Source organism: Hylobates moloch, unplaced genomic scaffold, assembly GCF_009828535.3.
Source record: "Hylobates moloch isolate HMO894 unplaced genomic scaffold, HMol_V3 SCAFFOLD_15, whole genome shotgun sequence".
Classification (NCBI taxonomy): domain Eukaryota; kingdom Metazoa; phylum Chordata; class Mammalia; order Primates; family Hylobatidae; genus Hylobates; species Hylobates moloch.
In genome coordinates this window covers 98568885-98589153 of record NW_026652290.1, presented here as the reverse complement: position 1 = coordinate 98589153, position 20269 = coordinate 98568885, and the positions used below count along the sequence as shown (strand labels likewise).

The 20269-nt window shown below is 54.9% G+C and overlaps 1 protein-coding gene across 1 annotated transcript in view; it reads left to right on the top strand.

Annotated features, from left to right (window-relative positions):
* MISP (mitotic spindle positioning) overlaps positions 1-5894 on the top strand; it is a 6532-nt gene extending 638 nt beyond the window's left edge. The window contains exons 2-5 of the mRNA XM_058428137.1: positions 7-1551; positions 2427-2557; positions 4125-4163; positions 5673-5894. Of these exons, the coding sequence (XP_058284120.1) occupies positions 7-1551; positions 2427-2557; positions 4125-4163; positions 5673-5762 (1805 nt within the window). The 3' untranslated portion in view covers positions 5763-5894. The remainder of the gene's footprint in view (positions 1-6; positions 1552-2426; positions 2558-4124; positions 4164-5672) is intronic.
* Positions 5895-20269: the final 14375 nt, after the last annotated feature.

The window sequence follows — 20269 nt, the reverse complement described above, 5'->3', positions numbered from 1 at the left end:
ATGAAGGTTTGAAGGTTTACCGCCTGGGCACCAAGGATGAAGGTTTGCAGGTTTACCGCCTGGGCACCAGGGATGCCCACCAGCGACGTCCAACATGGGCACTCCACCCAGAGGACGGGGAGGACGAAGAGATGAAGACTTACCGCCTGGATGCTGGGGACGCCGTCCCCAGGAGGCTCTGTGACCTGGAGCGGGAGCGCTGGGCCGTCATCCAGGGCCAGGCAGTCAGGAAGAGCGGCACCGTGGCCACATTCCAGGGCACTCCTGACCACAGAGACCCCAGGACCCCCGGCCCACCTCAGTCCACGCCCCTGGAGGAGAACGTGGTTGACAGGGAGCAGATTGACTTCCTGGCAGCGAGACAGCAGTTCCTGAGTCTGGAGCAGGCGAACAAGGAGGTCCCTCGTAGCTCCCCGGCCAGGGGGGCCCCCGCAGGCACATCCCCAGGAGTCAGCCAGGCCCCCAAGGCCTTCAACAAGCCCCACCTGGCCAACGGGCACGTAGTTCCCATCAAGCCCCAGGTGAAGGGGGTGGTCAGGGAAGAGAATAAGGTGCGTGCTGTGCCCGCCTGGGCCAGTGTCCAAGTTGCAGATGACCCTGGCTTCCTGGCCCCAGTGGAGTCCCTGGGGACCCGCAAGGAGACGCCCATCGAGCGAGAGATCCGTCTGGCTCAGGAGCGTGAGGCAGACCTGCGAGAGCAGAGGGGAATTCGGCGGGCAACCAGCCACCAGGAGCTGGTGGAAATCCCCATCAGGCCACTGCTGACCAAGCTGAGCCTGATCACAGCCCCACGGCGGGAGAGAGGGCGCCCGTCCCTCTACGTGCAGCGGGACATGGTACAGGAGACACAGCGCGAGGAAGACCACCGGCGGGAGGGCCTGCACGTGGGCCGGGCGTCCACACCCGACTGGGTCTCGGAGGATCCCCAGCCTGGACTCCGGAGAGTCCTCAGCTCGGACTCCATCCTCCGCCCGACCCCAGATGCCTGGGCGGCCGAACCAGCTCCAGAAGTGAGGAAGGTGAACCGCATCCCACCTGATGCGTACCGGCCGTACCTGAGCCCCGGGACGCCCCAGCTAGAATTCTCAGCCTTTGGAGCATTCGGCAAGCCCAGCAGTCTCTCCACAGTGGAGGCCAAGGCTGCGACTTCACCAAAGGCGACGATGTCCCCGAGGCATCTCTCAGAATCCTCTGGAAAACCCCTGAGCGCAAAGCAAGAGCCGTCGAAGCCCCCTCGGGGATCCCCGCAAGCCAACGGGGCTGTCGTGCGGTGGGAGTACTTCCGCCTGCATCCTCTGCAGTTCAGGGCTCCAGACGAGCTCCAGCAGGCCCAAGTCTCCCATGTGTGGGGATGGGAGGTGGCCGGGGCCCCGGCGCTGAGGCTGCAGAAGTCCCAGTCGTCTGATCTGCTGGAGAGGGAGGTGGAGAGTGTCCTGCGCCGGGAGCGAGAGGTGGCAGAGGAGCGGAGGAATGCTCTCTTCCCAGAGGTCTTCTCCCCAACGCCAGATGAGAACTGTGGCCAGGACTCCAGGAGCTCCTCCCAGGCATCCGGTGAGAAGGGGCTCCAGGGAGGGGCTGCTTGGCTCAGGGTCTCCGAGGTTGGAGCAGGGGAGGGTGGAGAGGTGGAGTTCGAGGCTGTGGAAGGGCTGGGGGTGGGGAGACATCCCCTCCTGACTGTTCATCCCCTCAGTCTGCTGGTTTGTCTGCCTGTCTATCAAAAATGTAGATTTTGGAGAGAAGTGTCAACTTTACCTCAGGGCTTTTGCTTTATGGATTTGGATGCCTTGTTGTTAGGCGCGTGAATGTTCATATATGTTTTGTGTGTTTTTGTTTTTGTTTTTGGTTTTTGGTTTTTGGTTTTTTTTTTTTGAGACGGAGTCTCGCTCTGTCGCCCAGGCTGGAGTGCAGTGGTGTGATCCCAACTCACTGTAACCTCTGCCTCCCGGGTTCAAGTGATTCTCCTGCCTCAGCCTCCTGAGTAGCTGGGATTACAGGCACCCGCCACCACTCCCAGCTAATTTTTGTATTTTTAGTAGAGACAGCTTTCATCATGTTGGCCAGGCTGGTCTCAAACTCCTGACCTCAGGCGATCCACCCTGCCTTGGCCTCCCAAAGTGCTGGGATTACAAGCATGAGCCACCATGCCTGGCCTGTTCCTAAATGTTTATGCTCTTGGACAACTGCACCTTTTTGTCAATGTGAAATATTCCTTGTGTCACTTTTAATGTTCTTCACCTTGCGTGTTGGCCCATCTGTATGTCCAGTTTCTCCTGACTGGCTACTTTGGTCAATCTGTCAGTTTCCCAGATAGTCATCTGCTCTGTCTGTCCATACACCCGTCTCCTTAGCTGCTGGCTAGAGACCCTGTCTCCCGAGCAGAGGCCTGACAAATGTTCTAATGTTCTGCCCTCCCTGCCCCCCTACAGGCATCACGGGCAGTTACTCAGTGTCTCAGTCTCCTTTCTTCAGCCCCATCCACCTGCACTCAAGCCTGGCGTGGACAGTGGAAGAGCCAGTGGACAGTGATCCTCCTGGGCAGAGAAAGAAGGAGCAGTGGGTGAGTCTGGAACCTGTCTCTGCAGAGGCCAGGCTGAGGTCAGACAGCCCCTATTAAGGCCACAGGAGGTTCAAGCAGGACTCAAGCCTGACCTGGGTTCAAGCACTGTTCCCCTCATTGCCCCCACCCCTGGCCGTGCCTCACTCTCCTGCAGATGTCAGGTAAAAGATGATAAACTGGGTGTCCTCATGTCTCCCGGCTTCTGCTTGGAGAGGCCATATAAGCTGGGGTCTTTGTCCCCATCAGGAGGTCATCTCCAGGATCAAAGACCAAAGGGCCAACTCTGCTTGGAGGAGGAGGACAGTGGCAATTTGTCGTCGTCACCAGCATTAGTTTCTTTTCTTTTCTTTTTATTTTTTGAGACGGAGTCTTGCTCTGTTGCACAGGCTGGAGTGCACGATCTCGGCTCACTGCAACCTCTGCCTCCCGGGTTGAAGTGATTCTCCTGCCTCAGCCTCCCGAATAGCTGGGATTACAGGCGTGCACCACCACACCTGGCTAATTCTTTTGTATTTTTAGTAGAGACCTGGTTTCACCATGTTAGCCAGGCTGGTCTCAAACCGATCTCAAGTGACCTGCCCACTTGGACCTCCCAAAGTGCTGGGATTACAGGCGTGAGCCACTGCGCCTGGCCATGGAGAGAGAGAGAGAGAGAAGGCAGGAGGGAGGGAGGGAAGGAAGGAACAAAGCTCGGAAGGGAGGGAGGGACAGGGAGAGAGGGAGGGATGTGTCGGTCATACGCTGGCTCGGGGCTTCCAATGAACCACACCTTTAGCACCCTGGTGGTCTCACATGTCCGGGGTTAGGCAGCTGTTGAACCCAGGCTTGACTCCAGGACCTACGAGCCACAGAGCTTTGCCTTACGGGTTTTGCTTTATGAATTTTGATGCCTTGTTGTTAGAGACGTAATTGTTCGTCTATGTTTATCCTCTTGGATGAAAAGCTCCTTTTGTCAATATGAAATATTCCTCATCACTTTTAATGACATGAGGAATATTTAATGCCATGAGGACTATTATGTCTTTTTTTTTTTTTTTTTTTTATTGAGATGGAGTCTCGCTCTGTCACCCAGGCTGGAGTGCAGTGGCGTGATCTTGGCTCACTGCAACCTCTGCCTCCTGGGTTCAAGCAATTCTCCTGCCTCAGCCTCCCGTGTAGCTGGGATTACAGGTGCCCGCCACCACTCCTGGCTAAAGGGAGGCTACTAGGGGGGGCTCCACCCGGGAGGTGGAGGTTGCAGTGAGCCGAGATTGCACCACCTCACTCCAGCCTGGGTGATAAAGCAAGACTCTGACCCAATATAAATAAATAAATAAATAAATAAATAAATAAATAAATAAATCATGAATGTTGGACAGAGGCTGCACTGAGGGGAACAGCATGAGGAACAGCAAGGGGGATGGCTGTGAGTCTGGGTGATCGTGGGACACGTGTTGAGAACACTCAGGGCAGGGGATGCCTTCCACTCTTCCCCAAATGGTGACAGAGAGGGCTGTGCGGGAGCTCTGGGCAGACTCTGTACTGGGCAGGGCAGAAAGGCTGGCTGACTTGTATTCCTTTCCTGCAGTATGCTGGCATCGACCCCTCAGATGGTATCAACTCAGAGGTGAGTATGCTCCTGGGCACGAAGACTCAAGTCTTTCCCCCCACATCTGTGCCCCTGCACACAGGGGCCAATGGAAGCCCCTTCCTCCAGGTGTGGGGATCGTATTGGGTGTCTTCTCAATTGGTCGTGTCTGCTCAGGGTGGATTTTGCTGTGATCTGCTTGTGATGTCTGCCATGGGCATGGATTAGGAGAAGAGGGTCCACATGCCACCTCTCCACCACGTGGTGAAGGTTTGTGAGGTTAGGCCCCAAAGGCAATTTTTTTTTTCGGCGGGGGATGGAGTCTTGCTCTGTCATCCAGGCTGGAGTGCAGTGGTGTGACCTCGGCTCATTGCAACTTCCGCCTCTCAGGTTCAAGCGATTCTCCTGCCTCATCCTCCCAAGTTGCTGGGATTACAGGCACCCACCACCAGGCCCCGCTAATTTTTGTATTTTTAGCAGAGACGGGGTTTCACCATGTTGGCCAGGATGGTCTCGAACTCCTGACCTCAGGTGATCCTCCCGCCTCCACCTCCCAAAGTGCTGGGATTACAGGTGTGAGCCTCCACGCCCAGCCAAAGGCACTTTCTTTGAGGGAGGGATGCATCTGAGACTATTCAAGCCAAGACCCCTCAGTCAGTTTATGGCACACATGTGTGGCCCTCCTTTTGCTTTTTCTTTACTATTTTTTATTTTTATTTTTTTGAGACAGGCTTTCACTCTGTCACCCAGGCTGGAGTGCTATGATGTGGTCCCAGCTCACTGCAGCCTTGACCTCCTGGGCTCAAGCAATCCTCCCACCTCAGCCTCCCAAGTAGGAACATAGGAATGTGCCACTACACCCAGATAGTTTATTTTTATTTATTTATTTTTTTTGTGCAGACAGAGTCTCACTAGGTTGCCCAGGCTGGTCTCGAATTCCTGCATTCAAGGGATCCTCCCACCTCAGCACACCAAATTTCTGGGATTATAGACATGAGCCACTATGCCTGACCCCTCTTTGAGCTGAATCCAAAATGCCAAATACATTGGCCAGGTGCAGTGGCTCACGCCTGTAATCTCAGCACTTTGGGAGGCCGAGGCAAGCGGATCATGAGGTCAGGAGATTGAGACCACGGTGAAACCCTGTCTCTACTAAAAATACAAAAAATTAACCAGGCGCAGTGGCAGGCGTCTAGTCCCAGCTACTTGGGAGGCTGAGGCAAGAGAATGGTGTGAACCCGGGAGGCGGAGCTTGCAATCAGCCGAGATCGCGCCACTGCACTCCAGCCTGGGCGACAGAGCGAGACTCCATCTCAAAACAAAACAAAACAAAACAAAAGCCAAATACAGACGTTTTTCCTGCCCTGGAGCTCAGCATGAATTAGCGTATTCTTTGGTCATATTACTAGGAGTAGAGGGTCTGAAACAGAGGAGGGGATCCTACTTTACCCCTGTTCTAGGCCTCTCTAATGAATTGGCAGTTGGAGGAGACATCTCGGGGGTGTGGCTAGGACCTGGATCGGGGGAATTCATGCCTCCTTTTTGCAGGTCCTGGAAGCCATACGGGTGACCCGTCACAAGAACGCCATGGCAGAGCGCTGGGAATCCCACATCTACGCCAGTGAGGAGGATGACTGAGCCTCGGGATGGGGCGCCCACCCCCTGCCCTGCCCTGACCCTCGTGGGAACTGCCAAGACCATCGCCAAGCCCCCATCCTAGGAAATGGGTCCTAGATCCAGGATCCAAGAACCACAGCTCACCTGCCAACAATCCCGCCATGGGCGCATTTGGGACTGTTGGGTTTTTCGTTTCCGTTTCTGTCTTCCTTTAGAAATGTTTCTGCCTTTGGGGTCTAAAGCTTTTGGGGATGAAATGGGACCCCTGCTGATTCTTTCTGCTTCTGAGACTTTGCCAAATGCTCTGGGTCTAAGAAAGAAGGAGACCCGCTCCTCCACTTTCGGGTATAATTTGTTTCCGCTAGTCTGAGGGCAGAGGGACCGGTCAAAGAGGGAGGCACAGATTGTAGAACCCTGAGGAGCTGCGGGTCTGAGGGAGGAGACACTCAGCTCCTCCTTCTGAGAAGTCCCAAGCTGAGAGGGGAGACCTGCCCCTTTCGAACCCTGGGAAACCATCCAGTCTGAGGGAGGAGGCCAAACTCCCAGTGCTGGGGGTCCCTGTGCAGCCCTCAAACCCTTCACCTTGGTGCACCCAGCCACACCTGGTGGGCACAAAGCTCTCACATCGATAGGATCCCATGAGGATGGTCCCCTTCACCTGGGAGAAAGAGGACCCAGTTTAGGAGCTGGAGGGGGGTCTTTGTCCCACACCCCCAAACTGCCATGAGATAAACCCGGAGTGAGCTGCCTGCCTCGGCCCCCGCCTGGTGCGGACAAAGCCCCCCGGGCCTCCCCTGTCTGTTTCATTTTCTTGGTGACATTAGGTTCCACCCCGCTAGGCCGTGAGCCTGTGGGGCTGTCAGGTTCCCATAGGGGGTTCCCAGCGTCTGCATGCAGTAGGTGCTTAGCTGATGCTTGTTGAGTGACTGACAATTGATCATGGAGAGGCACCTTTAGCAACACCAGGCCTGGGGCCCAGCCTCACCAGCCCAGCTCCTCCAGCCATGTCTCACCACGTCCCTCGCAGTACCCAGGGTGCTTATTAAGCATTTGCTGAATCCCTCGATGCTCTGGTCTCGGAGGAGGCTAGAGGGTCATTAATTCGGCTCCGCATGTATACCAGGCTCACATCCAGGGAAGCCAGGTCCTACTGGTCAGAGGCGTGGGCGCTGGACCCAAGTCCTGGCTCTGCTGCCTGCTGTGTGGCCTTGGGTGAGGGGGGTCCTCTCACTGCCCCATGCATCAGTTTCCCTCTGACACACAGGGATAATGATAGGACCAGGCTCCCGGGTAGTAGGAGGAGCTAATTTACGTAAAGCTCTCAGCACGTGGGGACCATTCACTGTCGGATTCAGTGCCTGATGGCAGGGGCGTGTCCTCAGACACCCTCCAAAGCAGGCCTTGGCCCCAGGCTCCCCTAACCCTGCTGGGAGCAGCGGGTGTTAATTACACCCAGGCCAGTGTCTCCTCCTTGGCTGCTCAGTGTCCGCTGCGCTGCCGCAGGGAAAACCGCGCAGTGACTATTTTAAGAATCCATCTTTAAGGCGGCCCACGCCGGGCCCAGGCAGGCAGATGTGGAACCGAAATAGCTGGGCAGTGGGGGCTGTGGGGGCCCTGGGGAGGCCGGGGAAGGGGGCAGAGGGGCTGCATCTGGGCAGAGCAGAGACTGAGGGAGGAGGGAGAGCCCCTGTCTTCAGGGAGACGCAGTCTGACGGAGGAGGCATCTGCCCGCAGGGAGACCCCAGTCTGATGGAGGAGGCATCTGCCTTCACAGAGATCCCAGGCTGACGGAGGAGGCATCTGCCCTCAGGGAGACCCCCGGCTGATGGAGGAGGCAGGTTATGTGCCCATAGAAGGCGCCTCAGTGGCCATAGTGGGTGACTTATTTCATGTCAGGGCAATTCTATTCCAACCCCACAAACGGAATATGGGGCCTGCAGGAAGGGAGGGCCTCACGCACAGCCCTGGGTGACACGCCCGGCCCTCATCCTAAATTCTTAAAACCCACCCTCCGCCCAGCCGTGATCTTCTTTGTCTTGTGCCATAAAGAATTCTCAGAAGCAGGATGCAGCTTCTGCTGCTCAAGGCTGAGTCCAGCCAGTGGGATCTGGTGTCGCTGCCTGTAGACCCCTCAGTCAAGCGGGGTTGGGGGGCAGCAGGGGCTACAGTAACAGCCCGGACGGTCCTACTCCTGAAGGCACCCCAGCTGCTGTCCAGAGGAGAGACTGAGGCTCAGACATTTGAGCCCCACATAACTCAGCCTGCCACATAACTCAGCCTGCCACACACCGCAGACTCCAACAGTGTAGCCCCTGTACCCCAGAAGTCACTTCAGCAAATCACTCTGGGCTCCATCTCACGTCTGTCCCCAAGGACTTAGGGACTTGCTCACTCAGCAGAAGACCAAGAGGAACCAGATGCAGTGGCTCATGCCTGTAATCCCAACACTTTGGGAGGCTGAAGCGGGCGGATCACCTGAGGTCAGGAGTTCGAGACCAGCCTGGCCAACATGGTGAAACCCATCTCTACTAAAAATACAAAAAAATAGTCAGGTGTGGTAGTGCGCGCCTGTAATCCCAGCTACCCGGGAGGCCGAGGCAGGAGAATCGCTTGAACCCAGGAGGTGGAGGTTGCACTGAGCCAAGATTGTGCCACTGCACTCTAGCCTGGGCAACAGAACAAGGCTCCGTCTTAAAAAATTAACTAATTAATTTAAAAATAAAAATAAAATGTGCACTTTCATCTTGTATTATTCTGTCCCTTTGTTTGTCTGAGATAAAGTTTCGCTCCAGTTGCCCAGGCTGGAGTGCAATGGCGTGATCTCTGCTCACCGCAACCTCTGCCTCCTGAATTCAAGTGATTCTCCTGCTTCAGCCTCTCGAGTAGCTGGCATTACAGGCCCACGCCGCCACCACACCCAGCCAATTTTGTATTTTTAGTAGAGACAGGGTTTCTCCGTATTGTCCAGGCTGGTCTCGAACTCCTGACCCCAAGTGATCCACCTGCCTCAGCCTCCCAAAGTGTTGGGATTACAGGTGTGAGCCACTTCGCCCAGCCTATTCTGTCCTGTTTTTTTAAGATTTAGTTTGCTGGGCACAGTGGCTCACACCTGTAATCCCAACATTTTGGGAGGCCGAGGCAGGCGGATCACAAGGTCAGGAGATCGAGACCAGCCTGGCCAATATGGTGAAACCCGTCTCTACTAAAAATACAAAAATTAGCCGAGTGTAGTGGTGCGCACCTGTAATCCCAACTACTCAGGAGGCTGAGGCAGGAGAATCACTTGAACCTGAGAGGTGGAGGTTGCAGTGAGCCGAGATCGCGCCACGGCACTCCAGCCTGGGCGACAGAGCAAGATGGTGTCTCAAAAAAAAGAGATTTAGTTTAATTCCTGTAATGAGTCAGCCCCTTGGAAAATCAGACAGAATTCTGCCTGCTGAGCAGACACATTCCAGAAGTAATTCTGTGAGACGTTTAGATGAATTCCTAGTGAAATTTCCAGGGGCGGGAGAGCGTGTCTGGAAGGCCGGCGAACATCACAGCAATCACAGCAGGCCTGCGGGGCGGGCATAACTGTGCGCTGGCGCTCGCTGCTAGCAGGAGGGGGTTCATATTCTCTCCTGGTTTCCTCCCGGCTCAGTGTATCATGATATGCCGGGAAAGGGAGGAGAATTCTCTTTTTTGTTTGTTTTTTTGAGACAGAGTCTCACGCTGTCGCCCAGGCTGGAGTGCAGTGGCGCAATCTCAGCTCACTGCAACCTCTGCCTCCTGGGTTCAAGCGATTCTCCTGCCTCAACCTCCAGAGTAGCTGGGATTACAGGCACCCACCACCACGCCTGGCTAATTTTTTTTTATTTTTAGTAGAGACGGAGTTTCACCATGTTGGGCAGGATGGTCTGGAACCGCAGACCTCAGATGATCCACCCGCCTCAGCCTCCCAAAGTGCTGGGGTTACAGGCATGAGACACCGCACCTGGCCTCAACTCCATTTTAATTAACCCTGCAGGGGCCAGGCATGGTAGCTCACGCCTGTAATCCTGGCATTTTGGGAAGCTGAGGCAGGAGGTGGATCATCTGCGGTCAGGAGTTTGAGACCAGCCTGACCAACATGGTGAAACCCTGTCTCTAGTAAATACAAAAAATTAGCAGGGTGTGGTGGCAGGTGTCTGTAATCCCAGCTACTCTGGAGGCTGAGGCAGGAGAATCGCTTGAACCCAGGAGGCAGAGGTTGTGGTGAGCCGATATCACACCATTGCACTCCAGGCTGGGCAACAAGAGCGAGACTCCATCTCAAACAATAAAAATAAATTAACTAATTTAAAATAAAAATAAAAGTTAGCCAGGCGTGGTAGCGGGTGCCTAGTCCCAGCTACTCAGGAGGCAGAGACATGAGAATCGCTTGAACCTGGGAGGTGGAGGTTGCAGTGAGCTGAGATGCAGCCACTGCACTCCAGCCTGGGCAACAGAGTGAGACTCCATCTAAAAAAAACTTATTTGTAGAGATGGGGTTCTCACCATGTTTCCCAGGCTGGTCTTAAACTCCTCAGGTGATCCTCCTGCCTCATCCCCCTCAAAGTGCTGGGATTACAGGTGTGAGCCATCGCGCCCGGCCCTGACCAACTATTTAGATGTTGAAAATAGAGTCTGCAGGGCCGGGCGCGGTGGCTCACACCTGTAATCCCAGCACTTTGGGAGGCCGAGGCGGGAGGATCACGAGGTCAGGAGATTGAGACCATCGTGGCTAACAAGGTGAAACCCCATCTCTACTAAAAATACAAAAAAATTAGCCAGGTGTGATGGGGGGCACCTGTAGTCCCAGCTACTCGGGAGGCTGAGGCAGGAGAATGGCGTGAACCCGTAGGTGGAGCTTGCAGTGAGCCGAGATCGCGCCACTGCACTCCAGCCTGAGTGACAGAGCGAGACTCTGCCTCAAAAAAAAAAAAAAAAAAAAAGAATGAATGTTGGTTCTGGTTGTTGTTGACCAAGTAAATTAACGAATCTTCACCAGACAACCACTTCCATGTGACTTTCTGGTGTGCGCTGGAGAGGAGCCAACGCACGCTGCCACCAGAGGGCGGCAAACACCAAGGATGCAGCCGCGGCCCTCGCCCCGCCAGGGAGAAAACGCAGCTGCTGCCACTCTCAGGTTCTCATTCCTGTAACCGGATGGTGTTTGCTTAGTGCTCCTTGAAAGCCTGGACAGGGCTGGGCGCAGTGGCTCACACCTGTAATCCCAGCACTTTGGGAGGCCGAGGCGGGCGGATCACGAGGTCAGGAGATTGAGACCATCGTGGCTAACAAGGTGAAACCCCGTCTCTACTAAAAATACAAAACGATTAGCCGGGTGTGATGGGGGGCACCCATCTACTACTACTCATCAAGTGATCCTCCTGCCTTATCCCCCTCAAAGTGCTGGGATTACAGGTGTGAGCCATCGCGCCCGGCCCTGACCAACTATTTAGAAGTTGAAAATAGAGTCTGCAGGGCCGGGCATGGTGGCTCACACCTGTAATCCCAGCACTTTGGGAGGCCGAGGCCGGCGGATCACGAGGTCAGGAGATTGAGACCATCGTGGCTAACAACGTGAAACCCCGTCTCTACTAAAAATACAAAACAATTAGCCGGGTGTGGTGGGGGGCACCTGTAGTCCCAGCTACTCGGGAGGCTGAGGCAGGAGAATCACTTGAACCTGGGAGGAGGCGGAGCTTGCAGTGAGCCGAGATCGCGCCACTGCACTCCAGCCTGGGCGACAGAGCGAGACTCCATCTCAAAAAAATAAAAATAAAAAAAAATAAAATAAAATTAGCTGGAAGCGGCCGATTGCGGTGGCTCTTCCACAGACGCCAGAGGGCGCCTGTGAGGCTGACTGGGGGTGTCCCTGCTCTGCCTACAGCCCTCCATGGCTCCCATTTCCCTCTGGGTAGCAGCCCAAGTCCTCCGTGTAGCCCACAAGGCTCTGCCCAGTCCCCTCTCTCCCTCCTCCCTGTCTCCCCTCCTCCTCTGCTCCAGTCACACGGGCCTCCTCCCTGTTCCTCCAACTTGCCAGGTGGGGTCCTGCCCCAGGGCCTTTGCACGGCCGTGTCCTCTGCCTGGTTCTCCTTCCCCAGGAGCCCACTGGGTTCGTTTTTTCACTCCCTTCAAGGCTTCGGTGAACCCTTCCCTCATCACATAGCTGTTGCTCAGGAAATATAGCTGAATACATAACTGAGCAGGGCTCAGTGGCTGATGCCTGTGATCCTAGCACTTCTGGAGGCTGGGGCAGGAGGCTCAGTACTTGAGCTCAGGAGTTGGAGACCAGCCTGGCCAACGTAGAGAGACCCCATCTCTACTTAGGGTGTCCAGGGGAGAGAACAAAATCATGGGCTCTTTTTTTTTTTTTTTTTTGAGATGGAGTCTTGCTCTGTCACACAGGCTAGAACGCAATGGTGTGATCTCGACTCACTGCAACCTCCACCTCCCGGGTTCAAGCGATTCTCCTGCTTCAGCCTCCAGAGTAGCTGGGATTACAGGCGCCTGCCAACACGCCTGGCTAATTTTTGTATTTTTAGTAGAGACAGGGTTTCGCCATGTTGGCCAGGGTGGTCTCGAACTCCTGACCTCAGGTGATCTGCCTGCCTCAGCCTCCCAAAGTGCTGGGATTACAGGCATGAGTCACTGCACCCAGCAAAAAATGTTTATTATTCCCATTTCACAGACCAGCAAACTGAGGCCCAGAGGGAGCCGCCTGAGGAAACTGGGTTACGCAGCTGATGGAGTCTCAACCAGAGAAGGGTCCCGTGGGGCCTGGATTCAGACTTCAGGCTGTGCAGGGAAGCAGGAGGGTCCCCCCAATCAGGGTCCCCAGGACACCAACCCCAAGGCAAAATGAGGCCACCAGAGGGTGTGCCCAGCCCCAGTCCCGCACACGGCAGGTGTGGAGCAAATGCTGTCTGGATAGAGGGATGGAGAAGGGGGCTGCCTGGGAGTGAAGGGCTGGGTGCCCCATCCACCTGGCCTCAGCCTCCTGCCCCATCTGAGAACAGAGCTCTGCTTTCCTGCCCGGCGGCAGCCCGTGAGGAGCGGCGAGGCACGGCCGGCTCTGGGGATCTGCCAGGGAGAGACCAGCTCCGGGGCCCCTGGGTGCAGGTTAGAGCTCAGGCTGTCCCCTGATGGCCTCGGTGCTGTGGGCAATTTTCTCCACCTCTCTGTGCTTAGCCTGTCACCGGAGAGGGGGCAGGTAATCCTGGCCTGAGTAGGTGACCAAGGCCTCCTCTTCTGTGGCTGGTATTTCCCGACACCCTCAATAAATTCACAGGCGGCTCAGGCCTGTAATCCCAGCACTTTGGGAGGCCGAGGTGAGCGGATCACCTGAGGTGAGGAGTTTGAGACCAGCCTGGCCAACATGGTGAAACCTCGTCTCTACTAAAAATACAAAAATTCGGGCCGGGTGCAGTGGCGCATGCCTGTAATCCCAGCTACTCGGGAGGCTGAGGCAGGAGAATCGCTTGAACCCGGGAGGCACAGGTTGCAGTGAACCAAGATCGCACCATTGCACTCCAGCCTGGGTGACAAGAACAAAACTCCATCTCAAAACAAATAAAAAATAAGGCCGGGCGCGGTGGCTCACGCCTGTAATCCCAACACTTTGGGAGGCCGAGGCAGGCGGATCACAAGGTCAGGAGATTGAGACCAGCCTGACCAGCATGGTGAAACCCCGTGTCTACTAAAATACAAAAAATTAGCCGGGCGTGGTGGCGGGCGCCTGCAATCCCAGCTACTCAGGAGGCTGAGGCAGGGGAATCGCTTGAACCTGCGAGGCAGAGGTTGCAGTGAGCCGAATCCTGCCACTGCACTCCAGCCTGGCTGACAGAGCGAGACTCCATCTCAAAAAAACAAAACAAATTGGTTTGTTTCTTTTCCTGTTGATTTGTGGGAGTTCTTTACATATTCTGGATCTGAGTCCTTGATTACATTATGCACTGCTAGCTAGTACCTTCTCCCAGTCTGGCACTTACCTTTTGAGTCTTTTTTTTTTTTTTTTTGAGGCGCCCACCACCACGCTCGGCAAATTTTTGTATTTTTAGTAGAGACGGGGTTTCTCCATGTTGGCCAGGCTGGTCTTGAACTCCTGACCTCATGATCCACCCGCTTCAGCCTCCCAAAGTGCTGGGATTACAGGCATGAGCCACCGTGCCTGGCCCCTTTCGAGTCTCTTAATGGTGTCTTTGGACAAACTCGTTTGTTTAAAATAAAATGCAATTTTTTTTTTTTTGAGACGGAGTCTCGCTCTGTCACCCAGGTTGGAGTACAGTGGGACAATCTCTCCCAGGTTCAAGAGATTCTCCTGCCTCAGCCTCCTGAGTAGCTGGGATTACAGGTGGATACCACCACGCGCAGCTAATTTTTTGTATGTTTAGTAGAGACCAGGTTTCACCATGGTGGCCCTGGCTGGTCTTGAATGCCTAACCTCAAAAGATCCGCCTGCCTTGGCCTCCCAAAGTGCTGGGATTACAGGCGTGAGCCACTGTGCCTGGCCATCTTAGGATATTTCTTTCTTTTTTTTTTTTTTTTTGAGAGAGTCTCGCTCTGTCGCCCAGGCTGGAGTGCAGTGGCAGGATCTCGGCTCACTGCAAGCTCCGCCTCCCAGGTTCATGCCATCTCCTGCCTCAGCCTCTGAGTAGCTGGGACTACGGGTGCCCGCCACCACGCCCGGCTAATTTTTTGTATTTTTGGTAGAGACGGGGTTTCACCGTGTTAGCCAGGATGGTCTCGATCTCCTGACCTCATGATCCACCTGCCTCGGCCTCCCAAAGTGCTGGGATTACAGGCGCGAGCCACGGCACCCGGCCCATGTTAGGATATTTCTGAGCAAATCTGCGGGTTTGGCCTGGAACCCTCAATTTGAGGTTGCAAACCCTGTTTCCTGCTAAGCCAAAGAGATGGTGCCGGAGATGGGGTTTGTGTTTTGTCCACTCTGGGTGCTGCCTGGACAGGTGACTCATGCGTGGGGTGGAGTGGTCCAGAGTGAGGACTGTACCCCTGCAGATGCTCCCCCAGGCCATGCTGGTGGCCTGAGCTGGGGGCTGCCCAAGTCCCCTCCCTGGGATCCACTTCTGGGGCCTCCCAAGCCTTCCCTGGGGTCAGTCAGTGCTGGAAGGGCAGCCAGCAGTGTGTCCATGGGGGGGTCACCGCTTAGCTGGGCATTAAATATTTGGGGGAGTCTCAAAATAATGGAAAATAGGGGGCCAGAAGTGGTGGCTCATGCCTGTAATCCCAACACTTTGGGAGGCCACAGTGGGAAGATCGCCTGAGGTCAGGAGTTCAAGACCAGTCTGGGAAACACAGCAAAACCCTGTAATGCAAAACCCAAAAATTAGCCGGGCGTGGTGGCAGGTGTCTGCGGTCCCAGCTACTCGGGAGGCCGAGGCGGGAGGATTGTTTGAGCCCAGGAGGTCGAGGCTGCAGTGAACTATGATTGCACCACTGCACTCCAGCCTGGACAACAGAACGAGACACCGTCTCGAATAAATAAATAAATGCGCTGAGGCCAGGCGCGGTGGCTCACGCCTGTAATCCCAACACTTTGGGAAGCCGAAGTGGGTGGATCATGAGGTCAGGAGATCGAGACCATCCTGGCTAACACGGTGAAACCCCGTCTCTACTAAAAATACAAAAAAATTAGCCGGGCGTGGTGGCGGGCGCCTGTAGTCCCAGCTACTCGGGAGGCTGAGGCAGGACAATGGCGCGAACCCGTAGGCAGAGCTTGCAGTGAGCCGAGATCGCACTGCAGTCCAGCCTGGGCGACAGAGCGAGACTCTGTCTCAAAAAATAAAAATAAATAAAAATAAAAATAAAATAAAATAAAATAAATTAATTAATTAAAATAGAGATGAGATCTGCCTCTGCCGCCCAGGCTGGAGTGCAGTGGCCTGATCATAGCTGACTGCAGCTTCCAACTCCTGGGCTCCAGCAATCACAGGACAAACCTCCCGCCTGGCCCTACAGCCAGGTGCTCACACCAGCCCTATTTATAACAGGAAGCCATGGAAAGTTCTGGCTCCACCAAGCTGCTGTCATGAATAAGTCATCATCCGGATCAATGATTCCACCCAGGGAGCATCTGCAAGGTTCCACCTCATTCTCCCCGTGCCCCGGACAGCCTGGCTGGGACGTTAGAGCTACCAGTCGGGCTGCGGAAACAGCCTGGGGGTTACTCTGTGACCAAACAATTGCACGCCGGGGTCTCTACCCAGAGAAGGGAAAACACAGGTCCCTACGCGTGTTCGAGGCGGCATGATTCATAACGAACAAAAGGAGAAGACAGGCCCGGCGCGGTGGCTCACGCCTGTGATGCCAGCACTTTGGGAGGCCGAGGCGGGCGGATCACCTGAGGTCAGGAGTTCGAGACCAGCCTGGCCAACATGGCAAAACCCCCATCTCTACTAAAAATACAAAAATTAGCCAGGCCCAGTGGCAGGTGCCTATAATTCCAGCTACCCAGGAGGCTGAGGCAAGAGAATCCCTTGGACCTGGGAGGCGGAGGTTGCAGAGAGCCGAGATCACACCACTGCACTCCAGCCTGAGAGACAGAGGGAGAGTCCATCTCAAAAATTAAAAAATAGGCCAGGCCCGGTGGCTCACGCCTGTGATCCCAGCACTTTGGAAGGCTGAGGCCGGTGAATCACCTGGGGTAAGGAGTTCAAGACCAGCCTGGCCAACATGGTAAAACCCCATCTCTACTAAAAATACAAAAACCTGGGTACGGCGCAGCGGTTTGCGCTTTCACGCGCCCAGTCCTTTGGGAGGCGCGTGGCCGATCGATCGCGAGTCGCGAAGATCGAGACACGGTGAAACCCCCTCTACTAAAAATACAAAAATTAGCCTGTATAGTAGCGGCGTGTAGTCCCGGCTCCTCGGAGGAGGCTTTACTGGAGGGAGGAGAATGACGTGAACCGGGAGGCGGAACTTGCAGTGAAAGCCGAGAGATGGCGCTACTTCTCTCAGTCTGAGCGGCAGATCTGCGAAACTCCGTCTCAAAAAAAAAAATACAAAAATTAGTTAGGCATGGTGGGTACTCGCCTGTAGTCCCAGCTTACTCAGGAGGCTGAGGCAGAGAATCTGTGAACCCGGGAGGCGTCCCGGGCCGGGTGCGGTGGTCGCTAGCGTGATTCCGTGCACTTTTGGGAGGCTGAGGCGGAGATCTGAGGTCAGCGATCGAGACCACGAGTCAGAGGACTCTCGTCTCTACTAAAAGTACAAAAAATCGGCCGAGCGTGGTAAAGGCGAGTGCTGGTGAGTCCCAGTTACTCGGAGAGGCTGAGGCAGGAGAATCGTGAACCCGGGAGGCGGAGCTTGCAGTGAGCGTGAGATTGGTCACTGCACTTCCGTATGGCTGGCAGGCGAGTCTTCGTCTCAAAAAAAAAAAAAAAAAAAAAGGAATGTATATAAAATATATAAATAAATGTATATATAAAATATATATAACAAAATGTGTTTTTTTCTTTCTTTTTTTTTTTGAGATGGAGATTTCACTGTTGTAGCACAGGCTGGAGTGCATGGCGGCACCTCTACGGCTCACTGCAACCTCTGCTTCTCAGGTTCAAGCAATTCTCCTGCCTCTCAGCCTCCTCCAGAGGCAGCTGGGACTACAGGCGCGCCACCACGCCTCTGCATCTTGTATTTTTAGTAGAGAGACGGGGTTTCACTGTGTCTGTGTGATGGTTCGATCTTCTGACCTCGTGATCCGCCCGCCAGCCTCCCAAAGTGCTGGGATTACAGGCGTGAACCACTGGGCCCGGCCTTTTTTTTTTTTTTAAAGAATATGCATTTAGGGCGCCTCCTCACTTTTCCTTTTAGCCCCAGATAACATTCCATTCTCGATGTTTATCTGCTTGCCCGCTGAAGGATGTCTTGGTCGCTTCCAGGGTTGGGCTGTTATGAATAGCAGAGCTTCAGGCCGGGGGCAGTGGCTCACGCCTGTAATCCCAGCAGTTCAGGAGGCCGAGGTGGGAGGGTTTCTTGAGGCCAGGCGATCGAGACCAGCTTGGGCAACATAGCAAGACCCCAATCTCTTTTTTTTTTTTTTTTTTTTGAGACGGAGTCTCGCTCTGTCACCCAGGCTGGAGTGCAGTGGCGCGATCTCGGCTCACTGCAGGCTCCGCCCCCCGGGGTTCACGCCATTCTCCTGCTTCAGCCTCTCCAAGTAGCTGGAACTACAGGCACCTGCCACCTCGCCCGGCTAATTTTTTGTATTTTTAGTAGAGATGGGGTTTCACTGTGTTAGCCAGGATGGTCTCGATCTCCTGACCTCGTGATCCGCCCGCCTCGGCCTCCCAAAGTGCTGGGATTACAGGCGTGAGCCACCGCGCCCGGCCAAGACCCCAATCTCTAAAAGAACATACAAAAATTAGCCAGGCATGGTGGTGCACACCTGTGGTCCCAATGGTTCCAGCTACTCAGGAGGCTGAGGTGGGAGAATCACTTGAGCCCAGGAGGTGGAGGCTGCGGTAGGCTATGACTGCACCATTGCACCGCAGCCTGGACAGGACGGCAAGACCTCATCTCAAAAAAAAATTTTTTTTTTGAGTTGGAGTCTCACTCTGTCACCCAGGGTGGAGTGCAATGGTGAGATCTCGGCTCACTGCAACCTCCACCTCCTGGGTTCAAGTGATCCTCTTGCTTCAGCCTCCAGGGTATCTGGGATTACAGGCGCCCGCCACCATGCCCAGCTAATTTCTGTATTTTTAGTAGAGATAGGGTTTTGCCATGTTGGCCAGGCTTGTCTCGAACTCCTGACCTCAGGTGATCTGTCTGCCTCGGCCTCTCACAGTGCTGGGATTACAGGCGTGAGCCACCATGCCCAGCCAAAAAAAAATTTTTCTAAAAAATAATAAAATAGAGCCTGGGCGTGGTGGCTCACGCCTGTAATCCCAGCACTTTGGGATCACCTGAGGTCAAGAGTTCGAGACCATCCTGGCCAACATGGCAAAACCCTGTCTCTGCTAAAAACACAAAAATTAACTGGGCGTGGTGGTTTATGCCTGTAATCCCAGCTACTCGGGAGGCTGAGGCAGGAGAAGCACTTGAACCCAGGAGGCAGAGGTTGCAGTGAGCTGAGATTGGGCCACCGTGCTCCAGCCTGGGCAGCAGAGCGAGACTTCGAATCAAAACAAACAAAAAAAGAAGCCACAGGCGGCCACACGTAGACCGTCACCGACCTCCTGGAGCTTCTCTTCTCAGGGAAGGAACTTCCAGACTCAGAAAACTGGGGCAGGAAACATCCAGGCCGGTTTTTCCAGCCCACCGGGTCTCAGGGAGCTTCCAGGAGGACTGCCTGAACTTGCTGAAATTTCCCAGTTCCCTCCTGGGCACATGGTTTTCAGATGATGAACACACACCCTGCACGGAGGCTGAGACCTCACCCCGGCATTTGAATCCTGGGCCCCGGGTTTAGTCCACAGGAGGAGAAGCCACACCGGCTGCTGGGAGGGAATGGGAAGCCGGCAGCCGCCGTGGAAAACACGGATCAGCGCTTCAGAAAGCCAGACAGTGGCGCCCTCTAACCCCACGGTGCCGCTCTGAGGGATCCACCCCAGATAATCAAACACGGCGGCTCTCAATAAACACGTTCACAGAAGCACGAGTCACGGGAGCCACGCGTGGAAGGAAACAGTGGCACGAGTCACGAGAGCCAGGCGTGGACAGAAACAGCAGCACAAGTCACGGTAGCCACGCGTGGAAGGAAGAAACCCAGGTGTCCAGCGATGGACACACAGACACAGCACGGCCCTCCACATGCTGAAACACAATTCAGCCACAGAGAGGAGCGGGGAGCAAGGCTCTGACACCGGCCACAGCGCGGACGCACCTTGAAGACGTCAGGCTCAGACGGACGCCCGACATGAAAGGCCACACAGTGTGTGATCCCATTTCTATGAAATGTCCAGGGCCAGGTGCGGTGGCTCACGCCTGTGATCCCAGCACTTGGGGAGGCCGAGGCCGGCGGATCATGAGGTCAGGAGATCGAGACCATCCTGGCCAACATGGCAAAACCCCGTCCCTACTAAAAATACAAAAATTAGCCGGGTGTGGTGGCAGGTGCCTGTAATCCCAGCTAATCGGGAGGCTGAGGCAGGAGAATTGCCTTAACCGGGGAGGTGGAGGTTGCAGTGAGCCAAGATTGCACCGCTGCACAACAGCCTGGGAGACAGAGAGAGCAAGACTCCGTCTCTACCCAAAAAAAAAAAAATCGGCTGGGCACAGTAGCTCACGCCTGTAATCCCAGCACTTTGGGAGGCTGAGGCAGGCGGATCACCTGAGGTCAGGAGTTCGAGACCAGCCTGGCCAACATGGGAAAACCCCATCTCTACTAAAAATACAAAAATTAGCCAGGCAAGGTGGCAGGTGCCTGTAATCCCAGCTACTCGGGAGGCTGAGGCAGGAGAATCACTTGAACCCGGGCGGCAGAGGTTGCAGTGAGCCGAGATTGCGCCACCGCACTCCAGCCTGGGCGACAGAGTGAGACTCCGTCTCAGGAAAAAAAAAAAAAA